Source organism: Dipteris shenzhenensis, chromosome 24 (assembly GCF_047967505.1).
Source record: "Dipteris shenzhenensis isolate YYH24624 ecotype China chromosome 24, Dip_SZ_1.0, whole genome shotgun sequence".
Taxonomy (NCBI): Eukaryota; Viridiplantae; Streptophyta; class Polypodiopsida; order Gleicheniales; family Dipteridaceae; genus Dipteris; species Dipteris shenzhenensis.
The window spans coordinates 17,774,658-17,797,097 of NC_141619.1; the positions used below are offsets into that span (position 1 = coordinate 17,774,658).

The 22,440-nt window shown below is 40.6% G+C and overlaps 1 protein-coding gene across 1 annotated transcript; it reads left to right on the forward strand.

Moving 5' to 3' along the window:
- Window positions 1-3,192: 3,192 nt before the first annotated feature.
- Window positions 3,193-5,618, forward strand: LOC147886305 (uncharacterized). Its single transcript, XM_087395767.1, has 5 exons — window positions 3,193-3,572; window positions 3,682-3,718; window positions 3,827-3,997; window positions 4,123-4,250; window positions 4,429-5,618. The coding sequence occupies exons 1-5, from the start codon at window positions 3,273-3,275 to the stop codon at window positions 5,593-5,595; spliced, it is 1,803 nt and encodes a 600-aa protein (XP_087251893.1). The 5' UTR covers window positions 3,193-3,272; the 3' UTR covers window positions 5,596-5,618.
- Window positions 5,619-22,440: the final 16,822 nt, after the last annotated feature.

Here is a 22,440-nt window from a genome sequence, read left to right on the forward strand (position 1 = left end):
GGACATAATATAGGTTACCTTGGGTAACTAGTCCAAACAAGTTTGATTTTGTGTATGGTTTTAAATAGTCATAGGGAAAGTAACCTAAATTTGCTTATTGTGTAATCTAAATGCTTGAGAGAGAATGTAGATTTAAGAAAAGGGGGGGACATAATGGAATTTTGGTGGTATCTTATAAGCTTAAATAGGGGTGTTTTATTATCCTACGTGCATCTTAAATAGGGGGTTTTCTTGAAGTTCATGCACGCAGGTGACGTCCCCCTTTAATGAAGAGTGAATCCCCTGGGGCGAAGAGCAAATTGAGAAATTCAAAAAGTGTTGTATCCTTAATAGCAACGAGATGCGGAAGTGGGTTGAGAGATATGAAGCGGCCAAAGCAGAAAGAATAGTTGCAAGGAAGAGATTCAGAGTAATGTACAGGCGATCGCAACAACCATATCCATGAGATCTCGCCCTTCTCCCCACTCACATGTCACTTGATTGGCTACAACTGGCTCTACGTAAAGCTAAATGCGATGGAGAGACAATAAATGAGCGCGAGCAAGAGTTATCATCCGGATGTATGATGCATGTAAGTTTCTTACCTCTTAACGTAATTAATTAATTATTTGTGGCAATATACGCTATAAAATAGATGCATCCTCATTGTTTTAATGATGCTCTTTTGCAATACAAAAAGTACAGTGCATTATGGTTATATGGACGACATTTTCGGGTGGAACGCATCGATTCAAAGAGAGTCACGTATGATTGTGGAGTCATGGCTAACTTCATACAAGATAGCTAAGCAAGTGCTTCGGATACCAATCTTCTCTCCTCACAATTGGATTATTGTGGGACCATATGCGAAATCTATGAAATTAATTTCATACGATTTAGTATTTTCATTCTTGATGTAAAATGGTTTAGAAATATTTACAACGGTCCCCATGCGACAGTGAGGAAAGACAGTAGGGGTTTCTTTGCAATAGACTCCACCAAACTTTGGACTGATGAAAGTGATACTTTTGTTCTTCCCGAGCATTGTGAGCAGGTGCATACTAATGATTTAATTAATCGAAGCTTTCATTTTTAAAGATCCATTGATACATGTACTTAAGCATAATTTCATATATATAATTGATGGCATTTGGCACCCATCTTCAATATAGGTGGTTTTTCATCCGAATCGTTCTGATCCAAGATGGTGGTACGTGATTCAAGTTGTACCACGAAGTAAGCAATTTTTTGAAAATAGAGATGTGGATATGGAGATGCCACTACCAATGCCGGATCCAATTGATTCAGATGAATCTAGCGAAGAAGATGAAGATCACAATATGAGCCAAGAGGAAGATGCGCATAATGACATGGTACGGGAGGAAGATGGACATCACGATATTGAGGAAGAAGATGACGATCATCAAGAATCACTGCACTTTATTGAAGAAGATGATCAAGTCTTAGGTGAACGTACGATGCTAGAGTACGATGATGATTTAGGAGATCAACTCGGTATAGAGTTGGAGATAGACTTGTTTGGCGCGCTAGACTTGACTCAGGATGAAGCCGTTGATGTAAATGCTCTTCATTGATTTTTTTCATCTCAAACTTGGACATGAATATATGAGCTTCAAACTTGATGTACATGCTCTTGTACATTTATTCTTTCAAAGGATCAAACATGTAAGAAAAGGGAAAAAATTTAACTATCTTTAAAGGTCAATATGAGGGAAAACACTCTCTGTAAAATGTCGCTATAGGAAATTGTCTCAGTGTCACTATATAACGACCATCTACAAGTCTAGTAAGTGTCGCTATATAGCGACTCTGTATAAACATTGCTATATAGCAACACTTTCCTGACACTTGACCAATCCCGCTTCGCTTACCAACGATTAGCACCCCACGCGTGCTAAACATCGATGCGTAAGCATCGAAATAGGGCCCGTGTGTAGTAGTTAGTGAAATTAGCACCTTGAAGTCGTGGTGGTTTGAAAACATGAATTGCACGGACGTATCTAGACCTTCACTACAACACCATTTGTTGAATCAACGACACTAGCTGTCGGGTTCACATTCTTCTCCTTGCCATAGTATCATCAAAAGCGTCAAATATGTCCGTGTCGTAATGCATGCATAGAAAGTTCTCTTGCTTCTGCTCCTTTGTACCCATCATCCATTAGCTCGTTTTTCTTAGGGGTATTCCTCTTCCAATCAACTATCTGTTGGTAGCTTGGCAAAAGCCAAGACCACTTGGGGCATGCATGCTTGCCCATGATGTGCAATCCCTTCTCCGAGCATAGTTTGGTTGCATCCTCTCGTTGCTTCTCTCAAGTGTGAATCTTTTTCATTAGGCCTCGTTGTTGACGATCAATGTCATACACCTTCTTGCTCTAGATCAATATAACAGTGAATCAAGTGAAAACGATCTCTAGACCCAGATGATGTAATTGTGGTGGTCTTTTTGATCGACTTTGTGGAATTGTTTGGAGGAGTACCATTATTTGGACTTGTGTACATCCGCAGCGGATTGTGTTGGGCGAGGGAAGCCCTAACCGCCGGTAGCAAGGCCATACAAGCAGCGTTACCCATGGGTGTCTGGTAGAAATCCTACGGGGTCTGTGAATCAGGCACAATGTCGATGTTTGTCTCTGTTTCAGGTTGCCCCTGTGAGTTCATAGAAAGGGCGGGGAGGAAGCCGAAAGCAGAGACAATGGAAACACGGCTAGAGCACGTAGATGGAGGTGGAGGGAAGTTCTCCTTTGAATCCAGCCAGTTCCCCTCTACTGGTTGTACTAGCGGCCATCTCTTGGTATCGAAAAAACAGGCGAGCATGGGCATCTCCACCAGGTTAAAGGGCTTGGTAGCTCCTCGTGTGTGGTGAGGGTTCGTCCCTTCATTGATGATGGTTGCACCCTCACTAAACCTCCAGCTCCCCTTCTTGTTCGGGGCTCTGTAAGTCTCGATGTGACTTGGGATGGGCGTGGGGTTGTGGAGTGATAGTGAAGATAGAATAAAAGAAAAGATATAAGAGATGATAATAACAAAAAGATCCAAAAATAGACATGAGGTGGCGGATGGAGGAGGCTCCACGAGGGGGAGCCACTTGGCAAAGAGATGGCGTGCCAGGTGGGGAGGCCAAACTTCCCTCTAGATCTTGTTCATCATCTTCGTCGTCTCCAATGCAACCTTCAATTCAAGCTTCTCTTTCAATTCAAACTCAGTGTGAGGGAGTGTGTACGTGAGGAAATATAGAATTGAAAGAGCCCATCTCCTCTCCCTCCTTCAATATGCAGTCCCCCCCCCGCCTCACCACTCATGAATCCAACCACCACATCGATCCCTCCGATCCCTCCTTCTCCCCCTCCCTCCAGCAGGATAGCCCCTCCCCTCGCACCAAGAAGTCCGTCCTCGGTAAGGTCAAGGATAAAGCCAAGGGCGCCAAGGATAAGGCCCTGAAGTTGAAGACCAAGATCAAGCAGAAGACCCCTGGGTTGGGCAAGGAGGAAAATGGACACGGCAGCAGCGAGTCGAGCAGCGAGGATGAAGAAGTTGCCAGCGATCAGAGCCAGCAGTCTTCCTCACAGCAGGTACAATATGCGGTTTGGTTTTCAACGGCGTTGGCTGTCGCACTTATATCCAGGTTTTGGGATTCTAGCTCCTTCATTGGATTTTAAATATGATACGCCATCTGCTTAGGTGTTCGATAGTCAGCCAGGTTCTGAACAAAACAAAGGTAAGCTAATTTTTCAAGCTACGGTACTGGACTCCCATCTATTTCTTGTTTGGAAGTTTTTGCATCACCACAGCTCCAGAACAATCTAATCGAATTATGGTTCCGAAGAATTCGCAAATGCTGGTCTTCGCGGCGAGACATTTGACGCTAAGGCAGATCCAGATGCCCCTGGAGCGGGCTCTTTGCAAGAGCGATTAGGTCAATTGAAGTTGGGAACTGACAGACCTGAAGGCGAGTATAAATCGGAGAGACTGCAAGACGAGGTGCCCGCCGCGCCAGGTACTTTCAAACAATCGTTTGCAGTACATTTTATCGAAATCCCTTTTTTCTTTTCTTCGTTGTTCTTTACTTGCTGATTGAAGTGCCGACCTTCCATGAGTTGAAGCATTTGGTGTTGTGCACAGGCCAACAATCAGTTGGAGTGACTCCTTACCTTGCAGCTCACGACTTTAAACAAAGACAGTCTGACACACCCCCTGAAACGCTTCGTTCTCCTACAGAAGAAGGCAAAACTGGGCGAACGCATGATCAGGTGAATGGAAATTTTGTTTTGGAAGCTCTGTGTCTGCATGGTTCTTTACTGATGGATGGAGCCTGGAAGTCACAGAGCACCTTCTGTTTGGACAGATTCTATGCTTTGCTGCATCATCTTATGAGAGCTTCGTGTTGCCTTTAGATGTTTAATGTTTAATCTTACCGTTGTACCGCAGGAACCTGTAACAAAAGATGAAGATATGGAATATGTAAAGCCCGACAACGATGGCGCGTGGTACATCCCCCCTACTGAGGACCGAGGGCAGGCAGAGCAGAAGCCTTTGAAAGACCGGTCAACAGAGGGCCTTACTGCAGCGAAGGACACCGTTGCCGGTGCGGCAGCGGGGACTGTTGGAGCTCTTGGCTACGGTGTGAGTAAGACAGAGCAGGAGACGCAAGAGCCAAGCGGGGAGAAGAAAAGCATCTTAGAGCAAGCACGGGAGAAGATCTTCGGCTCGAAGAAATCTGTCTCTGAAGGGTCGCAGGCGCAATCTCCTACGACAGGAGGAGAGCAACAGCAAAAGCAGAAGTCAGCAACTGATGAAGTTTCGTCCGGCGAAAGCAAGCCAGGAATTACGAGCCGAGCTGCAGGCACAGTTCTGGGTCTGAAAGATACTCTTGCCTCGAAGCTGGGGTATGGAGCCAGCAGCCCGCCGACTGAAAGCGAGAGAGGTGAAGTCACCGGGATGGAAATCGATAGCAGTGGCGGAGAGAAGCCGAAATCTTACGTGCAGAAGCTACAAGACAGCGCCGTTAGCGCGAAGGAAGCTGTAGCAAGCAAGCTTGGCTATGGCGAACAGAATTTCGGCGAAGGTGATGTTAGCGTCGGGGCATTGGATGATCAGCAGCAGCAGCAACAGCAGAAATCTTACCTTCAGCAGATGCAGGAGAAGGCGACTGAAGCAAAGGAAGCGGTGGCATCGAAGCTGGGCTACGGCTCCAATGCTGGAGCTGAAGCAGGTGACGAGCGTGGGGATATTCAGAATGCACCTGCACCCTCTAGATTTGATCCAGGCGAGGAAGATAGAGCTCTATCGCAGCTGATAACGGAGACGATGACCAACAGCGCTGCGACAGTGAAAGACACGTTGTTACGTCCGTTTAGCAGCAGCTCAAAGAACGGAACCTCTCCGACAACGGCAGCAGCTCAGGAAGACGCAAGCAGGCATCTACCAAGTGCTGGAGATGAGAACAAGCAATCTGGGATTGTTGGGCGAGTGACTGGAGCTGTGAGCTCGCTGCTGGGATCATCTTCGTCCAAGAAGATGGACACTAGTTCGGGTGATGGGAAGGCATCAAACGATACTGCAAGCGGTGTATGCACTGTCGAGCAAGTGCAGTAAAAGAGAGTTTTGCCAGTTGAAGCTCTGGTGAGTTATATAATAATCACGAAGATGGATATGTGTCCATCCGTTTGTTGCTTTCTCTTGTATGTAATTGCATAATAATCTCAGAAGTGTATCAATCTGTTTGTTTTCAGTTGATTTTGCTTTCTCGCTAAGATTGCATGATGATTAATACAAATATTGTTTCGACCTTTGAAATGTTTAAAACTAACTCTTTGAGTTACATTTTCATGAATCGGCAATGCTGAATTCTGAATCTTTCAGCTGCAGTCTGTTAATACAAACATTGACCCTTAGTGCAACGAGAATACCTTTGATATGTTTTATAATACAAAGACGTTGGATTATGAACCATCTGCAGTCTGTTAATACAAACATTGACCCTTAGTGCAACGAGAATACCGACTTTCAATTATGAACCATCTGCAGTCTGTAATACAGACATTGACCCTTAGTGCAACGAGAATACCTTTGATATGTTTTAAGCTACTCTTCTAACGCAAGAAAGGACATTTTCATATTTCGACACAAAGCTATTTTTTGAGACATTTTCATGCCAATCCTCTTCAATCCCATGATGTCTTGGATTTTGTCGATCTATGTGAGCCCAAAAATTTGTGTGATAAAGGGCAGGCGCTGCAGTTCATTGTGTTTCTCAATACTCGGTTCAATGTGTTTCTCAATTTCCAGGGCTCTGGTCCTGCAGCAAGAAAAACATCGGTTGTTTGACCGAAACCAAAGCGCACAGAAAGCTAAACAAGAGCCATGTTCCGAGCTAGAATATTCGTTTGTTGGATTGTGGATTAGGGGCTGCATACTATGTGTCGAATAAATCGATTTGAAATTTTGTATTCATCATAAATATGGATCACAACATTAGGAAATATTCCGTCAGGTTGGTTATATCCATATGCTCCTTCAAAATAAATCTGAAGAAACTTCACTCCAATTTCATTTGTTATTTCCTACCGAATTTTGCAGCTTGCAGCATAGGCTCTTGTGAACCTTTGCTCCCCTGTTTCATTTGTTATTTTCCACTAAATTTTGTTATTTCCGACTCAATCTTGCCTTACTGCAGCCTAAGCAGGTTGTTGAAGATTTTTTCTTTGCCGGGTGGTCAAAGTTTATGTGGAGGAATGGCCCAAGCTTTAAATTATTTTCCTTCTTTCTTTGTTTGAAGATTTGTTCCTTCTTTAAAATCTGTTAATTCTAATGTCTTGACAGAATGGTGCAAAGTTGTTTGTTTATAATCAGGTACCCTTTTCAAAAACTGTTAATTCTAATGTCATGTTGTTTATAATCAGATACCTTTTCCTTCTAATGTCGTGAGGAATGGTCGAAGATTGCTTATACAATCGTGTTCCTAAGTTTCTTTATTTTGCTTGAAAACATGTTCCTTTTCTCTAGTTCTTTCATCACATGTGCCTATCCTTAAAATTCTTTCTTTGCAGTTGTTCACCTCGCAACAAATCAAGAATGTTGGGTAGGATCTTCCAACTTGTCTTACGTCTTCGCCTTGCAACAAATCAGGCAAGATCTTCTTCCAACTTGTCTTACCTCATCATAAGTTCTTTCTCTATTCAAGCTATTGTGTGATTATAAATAAGGTTTGCAAATGACCCTGTGAGCACCTCGATTTCAATTCTGGAATAACCTTCTTCCAATATGGTGCCACATCGGCTTGTGTTAGTATTTGTCCTCATTTTTGGAGGTTGTTTCTCTAGAATTGTAGTGGGATGAAGAAATTATGTATATATTCATATGATAGTTTGAATGCTAGTTTCTTTTCCATCGAAAATAATCATGGTATTTATCAATAGGAAATATTATTCCTAGTCTTTTAAGAAAAAATTTCAATAGATTTAGAGGCTTTCAAAAGCGCTCATGCCTTTTCATCCAAAAGCAAGCTTTTCATCAAGTGTTGTAGGCCTTCATATCAAAATTAAATCCAAGGCTTATATTAGGACACGTGCCTCAAGGAGAGGCCATAAAGCATGCTTTTCATCAAGTGTTGTAGGCCTGCAGATCAAAATTAAATCCAAGGCTTATAGTAGGACACGTGCCTCAAGGAGAGGCCTAAAAGCATGCTTTTCATCAAGTGTTGTAGGCCTTCAGATCAAAATTAAATCCAAGGCTTATATTAAGACACGTGGCTCAAGGAGAGGCCAAGAAATCCGAAATTCCCCATAGGTTGCCTACCGTAAATAGTTTCACGTGTGTTCCCATTTAAGAAATTAGAAATGCAATATACAAGGATCCTTTGTATAAATAGAATTCTCTCTCTCTCTCTCTCTCTCTCGCACGGCTCTTGCTCTCTCGGCATCCTTTGTTAATTTGGAAAATTCATGTATTGTTCCCATTTAAGAAGTTAGAAATGCAATATACAAGGATCTTCTGTATAAGTAGAATCTCTCTCTCTCTCTCTCTCTCTCTCTCTCTCTGCATGTTCATGTGCATGTGAATTGCAAAGACACTTGCAATATGGGAGGGCTATCAACTTACCTTTTTTGGTAAAACGAGGGGTATGAACTTACATTTATTTTGAACTATGTGTCGCATTTGAAATGATCCCCAGTACATCCATGTAGAATCTCTCTCTCTCTCTCTCTCTCTCTCTCTCTCTCTCTCTCTCTCTCGGGAGAAAGAGAGAGGGGAAGGGGGGGTTGGGTTGTCGGACAAATGATGATGCGCCTCCCAATGATCATTCGTCTCTTTCAGAAAAGATATTGTTCAATCCTTTGTGGTATTAATATTGTTCAATCCGTTGCAGTACCACAAGGATTGAACCCTCCTAAGGGTGTGTGCGACTAAGTGATTCCCATATGGGAGCGATTGTTAAAATGATTTGGTTCACAAACCCATCTTTTGCTCTGTAGCAATTCCGGTTGCTTCTCAATGAATTCCATGCTCCAATTTCGTCTAATGGATAAGCCATTAATAATAATAGCAACTCATTATTTCTAACCATTGGACTTTGAGATTTCTTAGTTTATCATGCTATTGCTCGAGGTTCACATACAACTACACACCTCTCATAACGTGTGCGCGATTATTTGAAGGGTAGACGACACATGCAATATGGGATTGTATTGCGTAAATCGATCGTGTGAGATTATTGGGCCTTCCTCAATATGGAGAGTTTACTTAATTTTTTGAAATCGCAAATGTATAACAGGTAACATCTTTGTAAGTTTGGGAAACTTTTAAAGTGAGAAATGCAGAAGACAAGACTTATAATGAACTCTCTCTCTCTCTCTCTCTCTCACACACACACACACGCACACACATAACACACATCTCAACGCCCATACTAAGATGTTGCCTTTGAAGATCTTGTTGTCCTATTACATCAATAGAAAAATTGTTGTAGGGAGGAGGAAACTCACTCTCTCTCTCTCTCTCTCTCTCTCTCTCTCTCTCTCTCTGTGGACACCTCACACACCCATATGCCAAAAATCCATATGCATGCCATGCTCACTTCCACATGAAGGGTAAGTGTCTCAAATTTCAATACATGATGCTCATATGTGCATAATGATGCAGAAATTGAGAAGCATTGGCTCTCTAAATGGGGTGGAAGGAGTGCCCATGTGAGTATTTTTGCTAGATGACTCCTGCATGCTCATTGCAACCCACAAATCCATATGCATGCATATGCTCATGCCACACATCCTAAATGATGTGAGAGAGTACAACCCCTCATGCCTTTTGGGATGACATCCCTTGGGCATACCCCATTATCCTACCCTTACACTATGACAGCTTTTATGCCTACCATTGACTAATGCAATACCCATGTAAATACTACCCTTTCCTAGCCATCCTCCTAGGATGTGTATACTTTATTATATTCAATTGACCAATTTACTATGTTACAACCATAGGGTAATTATGAGATCACCTAGAATGTTCCACCAGGATCTAATACAATAATCATGTCATGATATGCTCATTGCTCTCTTGCTAAGCGAAGCAAATAGCCTCATCTATGTGTCTTAAAATAATCTTCAACAAGTGAGGGTAATCCTTCAAGTGATCTTCATAGAACCATTGACCATATTCCATAAAATATCCTTTAAACTTTACCAAGTATCAAGATCTCTATCTATTCCTAATACTCCTGACCTCATGGAATAGTATTTGTTTCAGAACAAGTAATTCTACCTCGTCTTTGAATTCTGATTCCTCTTCTTCAATGAGCGCACGGGTGGTTTACCTTTAGACATGTAAACCATTCTTCATCCTCCAGCTAGGATGAAATGTCAACCTATATGATGTTGGAGTTCTCTCTGGATGTATAATCTATGAAACTTGGAAAGATCCATAATACTTCACTACTTGAGAAAATATGCGTGCCTCAGAATCGATGGAGCGCTGTAAGGTGGATGGAACGTATGTGTAAACATGATGAAGAGAGTGCTCATGACATGTACCTCAAGTCAATTAGGTTCCAAGATAGATTAGCTTGGACTCATAAACAGAATCTTGAGTAGATATATATTTCAACAATACATGATAGGCTTCTTATATAGAGAGAGCCTTTAGAATAGTCAACACTTGTGGCATCCTCTGATCCACATCTTTCCTTTTGGATATCCTTGATCCACATCCTCACATCATGTAGTCCACATCCTAGGGTGGCTACTTTAGTACATTCCTATACCATACCTTAGACTCTAATCTATGTACACATGGCACCATATCTCAACACCTCTCCTTGGTGCCATGATCCATTGGCTACTGCAAGGTGGTCAAATGTGAGTTACAAATCCATCACCTCCTCTTAGTGCATATCGTGCTTCTTAAGGTGTTCAAGTGTGGTTTTTACATGTAATACCTCCCCTAAGTGCTTACATGGCTACTTGCAGGTGGTCAAGTTTGATTACAAGAATATAGGCTAAAGGTGGAAAGGCTTTTGCTTTCTCAGTACATGTTGTCAATAGTGTTCTCTTCTTTGCTTGTTGATATAACTTCATGCATGATTCTTTGTTATTCCTATGTCTTTAATGCTTTATGTGCGGATGCCATGTTCTGTGATATGGTCATCTCACGCACTTGTGCTTCCGGCATGCTTTTTGCATTCATGCGTTTGCTTTAGCATTTGTTGCAAAGATTCTACCATGATATTAGATTTACTTCAATGGCAGTATCTGATTGCATATAATGATTTTGACTTGACAAGCGCATAGAGCTCGAAAAGACAATCGCTTCTCCTTTTTGGAGTGTGTGCAAATTCTTTTTGGATTGCAAGTTACAGCTTGTCAAAGTTTTTAATCAAGAAGAGGCTCAATAAATGATGTGGCACATGAATTCATATGTTGCACACACACTGTGTTTAGGTATTGGCATGATGATGTGTCATAGTAACCCTAGCACTAACCATGTCATAGTGGATTGATCTAACCAGAGCTACGTCCTATCTGCCACGTTGCCATTTCTTGGACTACTTATCTCCCACGTGGTCTAGAATCCAAGGAATATGCTTCATTGCTTGAGGTGGTCTTGCCTTGCGCCAAGTCTATTGTGTTGTAGGCAGAGAGTATCAAAGAAGCTTGTTGGCTTTTGTCATTGAGCGGTGTCCCCGTTGGAGGAGCTTTGAAAACCTTTTGCATCATAGAAGAGTTTCGGAAGGAAAGTTTCATCGTGTTGCAAAATAATTCTAGGAATGAAACACATATGGGAACGTGAATGTGTCTTTATAAAATTTACTTGTCACCTCCCCCAGTTACTTTCTTGATGGTACCTTTAACAGCATCACTAGCTTGCTGCAGTGTAGTACTTCTAGCATAATCCTTGCCCACAACCGCTTTTTCCTAGATGGTTTGCCCAGCCTGAGACAGCTTCTCCTCGGCGGTCCCAGTCATACCCTTAGCATGGCCCTGGGTTTCACTCGCTTTCTCCTGCCCGTGTTCCTTAACTTTGCCGGCCTTCTACTAGCCATATTCTTGGGTCTTGCCGGCCTTCTACTGGCCGAGTCCTTTGGTCTCCTCTGACTTCTCTGCGATGACATTTTTAGCATTGTCACTTGGAGCCTAGAGCTGAAGGTCGTTGCTTCAACCATTTAGAGAGTTGTAGTTGAAGAGCTACAATTGATGGCAGTCGGCCCTGGAGCTCTAGTGTACGTTGAGAGGTACATATAAATTTGTGAGGTCGGTTGGAACTGACCAATTACTAGCTAATGAAAATAGTCACCTTTCTTTGTAGGAGGTCGTTGGTAGCAGCCGTGAAGGAGCTCAGGGTCAATAAGACCATACTACAGCTATTCCAGAAGTCGCCATAGAAGTCATGGATTTGACACCCGAGAAGAGCGAGGATGATAGAAGAAAGAAGTATTTAGCAATCGTAACCCCGAAAGTGAGATATGAGGTTGAAATGTTCAACCCAATCACTTTGAAAGACCTCACTAAATTGGCTCAGATTGCTGAGAGGAAATCAAATCCTCGTAATCCCTTCAACAAAGGAAAGGAGAAAGCTATTGTACGAAATGTTAATAGCCAATCATGTCGTGGATGGATACCATTTCCTTCCATGACTGACAATGAGAAGAAAAAGCTAATTAAGGAGGATAAATGTTTCGGATGTAAGAAACATAAGCCAGGGCATCCATGGCATGTGATAAGTAGCATTACAAAGCATTTTTTATTAAACACATGTTGAGATTCTCCTTTAGTTGCTTCAGCTGCGGTATGGGTAGAAGAAGCTGTTACAGAAGATCCCTCTGTATAAGGTTTGGAATGGTCAATTGAAGTAGGGTGGACATAGGGTTACATTATTTTCAATACCGCCCCTTCCTTCCCCCCCGCCTCCCCTCCCCCACTTCCCCTTCCCTAAATTGCGAGAAATTTCCGTTGTAGGTTTTCGCTCATTTTAATCCTTCTTGTGAGAAATTCATGAGAGAGGTTCTTAGAGAGTCTTCATACTTTGCTTGAGAAGCTTGGGAGAGAGATACAACTGTCCCTACATCTCTCGATCTAAAACTAAAACTAACCTAGGAGAACTCATGAGCTCCTAAGGCATGCCCATAACTGATTAGGAGACTAGACCAAAGCTCTGATACCATAAGAAAATATGCGTGCCTCAGGATCGATTGAGCGCTCTAAGGTGGATGGAACCTATATGTAAACATGATGAAGAGAGTGCTCATGACATGTACCTCAAGTCAATTAGGTTTAAGAAAGATTATCTTGAAGTCATAGAATCTTGAGTATATATATATTTGAACAATACATGATAGGCTTCTTATACACAGAGAGCCTTTAGAATAGTCAACACTTGTGTCATCCTCTAATCCACATCTCTCCTTATGGATATCCTTGATCCACATACTCACATCATGTAGTCCACATCCGAGGGTGGCTACTTTAATACATTCCTATACCATACCTTAGCCTCTAATCTATGTGCACATGGCACCATATTTCAACACTACTAGCCTTACAAACTTGGTATTTCCTCATATTGTCTTTATGTGCCTTTTGTTGATCTTTAAGAGAACACAGTCTTCTTTCTCATACTGTACATCTTGTCGCTTCTTATTCGCAACCTTCTTGTAGACTTCTTGAGCTCATTGAATATGTGATCTAACCTGTGTAAGTACCTCATGCACATCTTCAGCAAATTGATCAGCACAGCCAAAATCCTATCTGCTAAATGTGCAATGGGTGTGGGAACGAATTGGTCGTAGATGATCTCAAATGGTGCCTTACAAACTCCAAATAGAGGTAAATATAGTTCCCATAGGGTAGGATTGTCATGGACATAACCACATAACAATTGGATAATAACTTGGTTAGCTATTTCACTTTTTTCATCGATTGATGAGTGATATGTAGTGGAGAATCGCAATTAAGTTCCTAAGTTCTCAAAAAGAGTTTGCCAAAATTGGCTTTGGACCTAAATTTGGGATCATTGTCCGATGTAATAGATTCAGGTAATCCATGTAATCTAAAGATTTCTTTAATGAATAGCTTAGTGGTGTCTATCGCAGTGATGTTCTTCTCACATGGGATAAAATGGTCCTATTTACTAAGTCTATCTACAACTCTAAGGATTTTCTCATTTTGTGTCCTTGTTTTTGGAAATTCTGACACAATATCATGGTAATGGCTGAAGTAATCCTAGTGTCTTACCATGATCACTCTTCACTAGGTATGGGTAATGGTTGAAGTAATCCTAGTGTCTTACCATGATCACTCTTCACTTTTTTGACAAGTTAAGCATTGTTGGACTAAAGTATTTATGTCCTTTCTCAATCTTGAGCAATAGAAATATCTATCAATCCTATCAATGGTTCCTCTAATACCTCTATGTCCATAGGGACTACTATGCATCTCTTCAAAAACTAGGGATGTAAAAGGGTACACATATGAAACGTCCTCTAAGAAGGTACCCATCATGAATTGCATCTCTCTCTAAAGAATCACCTTGTCCTTGAAGTAAGACATCATAAATAGTCCCAAATTCTTTATCGCCTTTGTAGGCATTCTTCATTGCACTAAGAGATTCTTCTCTCAATATGGAGACATAGTTTACACTTGGTCTATGACTTAGTGCATTTCCAACTATGCTCTCTTTACCAAGTTGATATTCTAACTCAAATTTTCCAAACCCTTGAAGATATTAAGCCCCTTGATTTTTTGAGGTGAAAGTATTGGTTGAGAAAATAAACGCTAAATACTTTGATTATCTGTTTTAACCTTGAAGTCGAATCCATAAAGATAATGTCTCCATAACTTCAAAGCATGAACTATGGCTAATAGTTCCTTCTCATATGTGCCATACTTAAGTTCAACACTTTGAAGTTTTTGACTTTCAAAGACTATGGGATGTCCCTCTTGCATTAGTACGGCTCCAATGGATGTACCACTAGCATTTGTACATATGACAAAGAAAGGCTTATCAAAGTTCGGCAAGACTAACACAAGACTAGACATTAAAGCAACCTTTGAATTCTCAAAGGCACTCAAATGTCTGTCACCCAATGATACATTTATTGCTTCTTAAGAAGATCTGTAAGTGGTGATGCAATCTTAGAGAAATTCAAGAAGAATCTCCTATCATAGCTACATAAACAGAGGAAAGATCTAAGTTCATTTACATTTGTTGGGATAGGCCATTCCTTTATAACTTTCACCTTGGTTTGATCAACTTGAATTCCATGTTCATTGATGACATGGCCTAAATATTCTATTTCCTTCTTAAAGAACTCACTTATTTAAATATTAAAAAAGAGCTGGTTCTCACGAAGCAATTCCATCACTTGTGCAAGATGTTGCTTGTGTTCTTTTTCATTTTGGCTATAAACTAAAATATCATCAAAGAACACAACTACAAACCTGCCTACGTATGGTCAAAGAACTCTTCTCATTAGCCTACAAAAGATAGCAGATGCATTAGTCAACCCAAAGGACATAACTACAAATTCATAATGTCCTGTTTGTGTCCTAAATCCAGACTTGTGCACGTCTTCTTCCTTCATCCTAACTTGATGATTTCTTGACTTCAAATCAAAGTTGTTGGATACCCTATCACCTTTGAAGAAGTCTAAGAAGGAGTTAAGTCTAGGTATAGGAAACGCATTCTTAATTGTTAACTTGTTAAAGGCTCTATAATCAATACACATCCTAAAGGTTTCATTCTTCTTTTTCACTAAAAGGTTTGGATCCCCAAAAGGCAAACTACTTGGTCTAATCAATACACATCCTAAAGGTTTCATTCTTCTTTTTCACTAAAACGTTTGGATCCCCAAAAGGCAAACTACTTGGTCTAATCAAGCCTTTCTCTAGCAACTCCACAACTTGATTTTCTACCTCCTTTAGCTCCACCTTATTCATTCGATAGGGAGACCTAATGGAGGCAAGGACCCTGGAATCAACTCAATAGTATGATCTTCAAATCAATAATCGAATTGCTTAAGGAACTCTAAATGTGGACGTTCACCATCACTATGTTCATGCTTCACTTCCCTAACATATATCACACTACAACTCACTCCCTTATGTATTTCTCTTTTAGCTCTAGTATGAGATATGAGCAAAATATGGGAAATATATCGCTCATCCTTTGAGGTGGTTGTCATACCTTGGTGCTCAAAGGTACAAGTATGTTTCCTTACATCCATAGGTGGTTGGAAATTATACCTCCAAGACTTATCTAGGATCATATCGACTTCTTGCAAGGGAGAAACAAGGAAGTATCTACGATCCTCGTACTTTTGGATCTTGAAGAGCAAGTTATTGACTTTAGAAGTACACTACTCTTCATTCCCTCTAAAGGCACCACTAATACTCATGTCCCTCAAAGGCCATTTCCTAGACTTGACTATTAGCTAACCTATCTGAGATGATAACATAGTTACTACCATCATCCATAAGGATGATGACACGTTGATCCCCAATATAGCCATGTAACTTAAATAAGTCGTGTCGACAAAAGCTGTAATGTAAACTAGCATTATTGACCTTTTTATTATTTTCAATATTTTTACAAGAAGGTTCACCCCCTTGCTTAAGGTGAGAGGCTCTAGATACATTGGTCTTACCCATCTTCTTCTTTGGATCCACACAATCACAGAATCTATTATCTGTCTCCTTTTTGCATCCAAAACACTTTCTTTCCTTAAACAATCTATCCCTTTCTCAAGGAGACATGAATGAAGGTTTCATACGTCCTCCTAGAGTAGGTTTTCCTATTGGTTTGCTACTCATCATTTGTACTCCTAATCACCTAGGAAAACATCATCCATACAGCTTAGGATTGGTTGATCAAACAAAGGGTCTACTCTGTGAAGTTGATGCCTCATGTGTCACTTATGTCGTTCTAGGATTGACTTTCCTTTCTGCTGCTTTGGCTAATCTAATGGCATCCTTTAATTTAGTCGAGCTTAGGAGTTCCAACTCGTGTCAGATATTTAGTCTAAGACTTGATAGATACTTATATAATTTCTCCTCCTCTAGCCTCATTATGAACTCAAGAGACAAATGCCAAAATTTTGTTGTATATTCGCTCTCCCTATACTTAAGAGGGCTATATAGAAGAGCCATTGTCTTGTCATACGAACCATAGATACTCATTTTACAAGATCACATCTTTGTAGAGCTTGAGGTTATGTCTATGGTGACACCATCTCATGAAGAGATGTCGTTGCCCATCGCCCCAACTTTGGCTATGGTGATGGCAATGCGAGTGCATCTCCAACAAGAGCCCCGCATCAACACCAACCCAACTCCACCAACTTCCCATGCTGTTGAGCTCCCTATCCCCTACCAATTCATCAATATAGAATTTGGAGATAGAATTTCAAAATCTCATAGGCTTTCACACAACTTATCACTATATTGCAAAAAAAGTGCAAGATTTATTGACCTATGATTTTTTTCCCCACACATAGCCTCCTTCTTTTTTACCTTTGGGCATTCCTTTTAACCCCCCTCCCCACGTTTGGAATTTTGGGACACATGGCAACTCATGGTGCTCCCTCCCCACTATATGTGTCAATACATGGTGCTCCCCCCCCCCACTATTGGTGGTTTTCTTCACCAAATCCATGGTATTCCTTCCCACTTTTTCAAATTAAAACCACCTATGACAATATCACATGCCACCTCAATGTGGCATTGCCCCATAGAAAGGATCATTATTATTGCTACATCTCAAATCCCTCTCCAATCCCTTGAAATTGGGAAACACTAATTTGAGGCCTTTCTTCAACCCCATTTCTCCCCTAATGAGAGATTTCCTTCATTAGGCACAAGTTTGTATTCATAGCTCTTCTTTGGCAACCCTATGAGATTGGGATAATCTCATGGAAGACTTTGGTAAGAAAGCAAGGCAAGCTTATACATTGTTAGCCTGAGAGCAACATCATATGCTTGGTTGCTTGACTTTTTGAAATCATAGATATATAAAAGTTTGGCTCAACCTAGGCCCATTAATCAATTAGAGGAAAAATCTTGGAGCCTAATCAACCTCTAGATTAAGAGAGGAGAAGTTATACATTCACCAACAAAATCTATGGTTACATTAAAAAAACCCTTGACCTAGCATGTACTAGGAGATATTTCCTCAGTAAACTCAAAATGCAACATAAAAAGCTCACCATTAAGTAGATTGTACACCAAGATATAGTTATTTGTAATAAGCAAGGCATTTGTGTACTTCTTTCTGAGCATTATAGAAATGTTTATGCCAAATCTATATCTCTTAATTTGACAACCCAACATTATGGAGCCCTTAAAGACACCTCTTCTTGGCTATCAAAGGAGGAAGCTGGTAGATTGGATGGTCATTTTACTCTTACTGAATCGCATTAGGATTTTAACCACTTCAATAAACACAAAGCTATGGGATGTGATGGCATTATCATAGAAATATTGGCTCAAGTTTGGAACGATGTGGAAAGCAAGATCTTGGATCTCTATAATCAATCCTGGAAAGGAGGCGTCCTGCTAGATCCTTGGGCTCACGCCAAAAAATTGTTTTGCATAAGCAAGATTCTTACCTTGAAATTAAGCATTGGTATCCAATTGTGGTTATGGTACTGCTGTATAAAATATTGCCTAAGATGATGGCTAATAGACCGATGTCTATACTGAAATGTTGTCTTCATCATCCTTCACAAATGAATTCGTAAAAGGAAGGCATATTGACCAACCTATCCTGAATGTTATAATAAAGAACGGAAGTGTCATGGGTATTCTTGTAATGGAACATGAACCTGACTTGGAATGTTGCTTTGGTCATTGTTTTTCTTACAATCTTCCACCCATTTCCATGCAGTTTTGCTAATGCAGCAAACACCCCCCTCCCTGTCCCAAAAGTTCTCGTCAATGTTCAACCCTTGCATCGAGTAGGCACCTACACCATGATACCCTATGAGTGCAAGAGAGAGCATCCTCTTCAAGAACTAGCACTAATCTTCCACAAGCAACAAGTGCAAGGGTCAAAGAGGGGTGAGGGAAAAAGACCGACACACATGCTTTCCCAATGTGGCAACTATTTTATACATGATTTAAAGAAGTCATGATTTAAAGAATTCCTCCAATTGTTGCATGAAGAGTTTTCAATGCCCAAGCATCTCACCTTTGGCTCAAGGTGGATCATAATTAATTTTCAATGCCCAAGCATCTCACCTTTGGCTCAAGGTGGATCATAATTAAAATAGCACGTCTCTTGAAAATCAAAGCGATTTGAAAGGCCACACGAGAGTCGCATCCAATCAAGCCTACTCATTGCCATAGGAATCACTTGGAGAAGGCTAGAGATGAACTGAAGAATTCCCCTAAAAGCACAAAAATAAACACCAAACTACAAGGACCCACATAGAAAAAGTGGGGCAATTTGCAACTTTGAATTGATTGGATAACTAAGGCAACCCTCCACATATGTGAACAACTGTGTGCTTACACAAAGAGTAATGTTGTAAGGGATGGTGGTGAAGAAAAAGGATGAGTCCAAGGAGGATACTTCATATATGTTTACCTCATTGATGAGGGTAAAGAGCCCAACAAGATCTCAAACAAAAGAAGATAGTGAGATTGTGATGATGAGGAGCACGAATGGCATAAACTATAAGAAATTGACCTTTTTTTGACAAAATCTATATTTAAGAACAAATTCCTAATGTTGGAAAACATGTATATTAGCGTTAATATTACTCTCAAAGAGAAATTTTGATATTTTGTTTACTATCAGCATTGATAATCAGCACTAGTGTGTGATGGAAACACATATGGTATTTCAATTGAAAATTATGACATTAATAGTGATCCTCTTTTTTTTTTGGCAAAAATTCTTCCCAAGACTATATCCACAAAAACATCAACAAAGATTTTTCCAAGAGTGTATCGACAAATATGTTGACACAATATCATCATCAATTTCAATAATTGATGATGACACTATGTCATCAGAAATTTTGACACTATATCATCATCAATTTCAATAATTGATGCATTCTTATCCACTTGCAAACTTGTTATGCACACTGTATAACCCCAAGTTGGCATCCATGCTATCAGTTGGACGCAAGAGTTTTGTAAGCAATGTAAACTTGTTATACACACTGTAGGTGATAACCCCAATTTGTAATCCGTGCTATCAACTGGATATAAGATTTTTGTGAGCAATGACATACCTCTTGTGACAAGGATGAGTCGAGAAGGTAGTGCTCATTGTGCCATCCAAGTCATTGTGAGGAGAAGCTTGCATTGCAATGCCCCTTTGAAACTTTCAATGATAGCATTTAAACTCAAGAATTTTTGGGTTGGTGGAATAAGGCTTCAAAAAAAAAATGTTCTCATAAGGATGAATCCATCTCTAAGTGATATATAGTGAAAGAGTCTTTTCCATATAACACCCATTCTATGAGTGCTTTGTCCATTCCCATGCTACAAACAGGGAAGAGGTTGTTTGAAATGCAACAAGCTGGTCATTGGAGGTATCAAGTGGTGTAAGTTATTGGTCTTATATTGGCGGTAGATGTGATTTTGTCAAAATTGAATACTTGGAGCAAATCCAAGGGTGCACCTTGTGCCACATTCGCATTTAAAGAAAATCCAAGGGGTGTAATTTGTGGCTCCACCCACTTGAATTGATGGTGGAAGACATCTACCAGTCCGTCTATCTTAGGAATTTGGATGTGTTATAATCACTCTCCCTCCCTTGGTTAATCTCATGGTACGTTCATTGGCATTTTAATGAAAAGTCAAATGGTATATCACCCACACTCAGTGAAGATCCACCAAGGGGTGTATCTTGTGAATAGAATCAAGACAAGAGGCCAACCCCTCTATGTTAGTGGGGCTTGATTTAATTCTCTCTCACCCTTCCTTGACTGATCTCCAATATCGCTTGTACCAGCACACTCACTTAAAGGAAATCCTAGGGTATAGCCTAAACCTAGAAAGGGGTGGAAGTCCACTACCAACTTCTTTACGTCTGTACCTATTCTTGAATTATTTTCAAATTCTACCTTTCCTTGGATAGTCTCTGGGTCCCTAACCCTCTCTAGCTACTAGTCCTTGGACCCACTCGTTGGCAACTCTTTCACTCTCACTCCCTTGCAACCATATACACTACTCCCTCACTTCCCCTCCCCCCAACTTTCATCAACGGATCTCAACAACATTTTTCAACTCCCAACTTGTGTATTGTCAATGGTTTCCAACATTTTTGTTCAAGTTTAGTCCGTGCTCTGTATAAAGTACTCCCACGAATGTTTAAAGACATTCAAACTTTTTAAATGTCTATTTTACAATCAAGAGAAAAGGAATCAAGACTAGAAAGATAGGGGATATCTTAACCAAGGGAAAGGGCTCGATGGGATCATAAGTCTCAATGGATGCATTGTTGATTGAAATATGCAAGGAACCCATGAGCTCTAGGAATTGAATTGAGATATGAGAATATGGTAGAGTACTAAGTCTCCCAAAGGCTATTTATTGATGTTGGCTATCCATTTTTTTCCACCTTAGAATTTGAATATCCGTTGATAAAATCCCCCTTCAACATTCTTGAGAGGAGATACTATTGTAATTGACTCAAGAATAGGGGATCTAAAGAAGCCATAACTTCAAGCCCCTTGCTGAAGTTCAATAGGACCATCTAATTTGTAGTCTCATTGAGAAGGCTATTTTGCAATCCATTAGGAAATCATACAGTTTGAATTTTCTTACGATGTCATTTCAAAATCTAGTTTCAATGATCTAGGATATAATGACTCAGAAATTCACCCATGAGATGTTGGGATATCTCAAGGTGTATGCCTCAGGCACACCTTATGTTTCTATGTGTGAGTGCTAGAGGCACAGTTAGGTGCCCACAAGCACAGTTAGGTGGTGGAAAAGCCACATAGGATGATTGAGTGAATCTAGGAGCAGATTGAGGAGATGATTGTGGAGCTTTGAGGTCATCAGTGATGTCAGTGACCTTGTATGAGGTGCCTACTTAAGGACCTCTTTCTTCTTCATTCTATAAGCAAGTATTCTGAATTTGTGTCAACTCTACTCTTTCCTTTCAGTATTCCAACATGGTATCAGAGCCCTTTGATCCCCCTTGAGCCCATTTTTGCCACATCATCATCTTCTTCTTCTCCATTTTCCTCTTTCTTCCCAAAATCTTTGAGAGCTTGGTTCTCCATCTACAAACAGCCATTGCCCAAACCCTCTGAGCTGGAAACTCCTCTAGTATGGGCGAACTTCCACCTGCAAGCAATTGAAGAAAAAACGTCTGTGGTGGCTGCCATTCTCCAAACAGCGAATTTCTTCTGTTGCTCAATACTCCCTGCATACTCCGCCATTGCCTGAGCCCTCTTAGGAGTAGATGGGCGACCTCAAGACGAAGATTTTGAGCCATTTTTCAAGTCATTTGATTCAGTAACGAGGGAGAAATCGTCAAAACTCAGTTTCAGCCTGTAGCAACTCTCCCGGGCAAAAGTGCGCACCATTTCGTCCAACCTCTGTGCTGGACCTTCTCTGGTATATGAGCTTTCTTTTGCTTCAGAAAGCCCTCTTTTCCTTGCTTTGAAGAGTGTGATATGAGCCCTCCAAGTTCAGCTCTCTAGTTTTGACAGTTTTGACATACTCTTGAAAATGATGCTACATAAAATGCTACTCTAGCATTTCTGGTCTTTTGAAGCTTTCAATAACTTCAGTACAAGTGTGGATTCAGTTTTGTTTTGACTTGCTAGACCTGGTTTTGATTGGAAAATGTTTATTTCATCCACTTCTATGAAGCATGTAAAAGGAAGCATCATTGTTTGAAATCTAGTCACTACTATTTGCTACATTAAATGCTTATATTTTGAAGCATTTCAGTTGTTATTCTAAGCCCTGTAAGAGAGAA

Coding starts and splice junctions, on each gene's coding strand:
- LOC147886305 (XM_087395767.1), top strand. CDS start 3,273: ATGCAGTCCCCCCCCCGCCTCACCACTCATGAATCCAACCACCACATC. Junction 3,573..3,681: donor AGCAGTCTTCCTCACAGCAG/GTACAATATGCG, acceptor CCATCTGCTTAG/GTGTTCGATAGTCAGCCAGG. Junction 3,719..3,826: donor AGGTTCTGAACAAAACAAAG/GTAAGCTAATTT, acceptor ATGGTTCCGAAG/AATTCGCAAATGCTGGTCTT.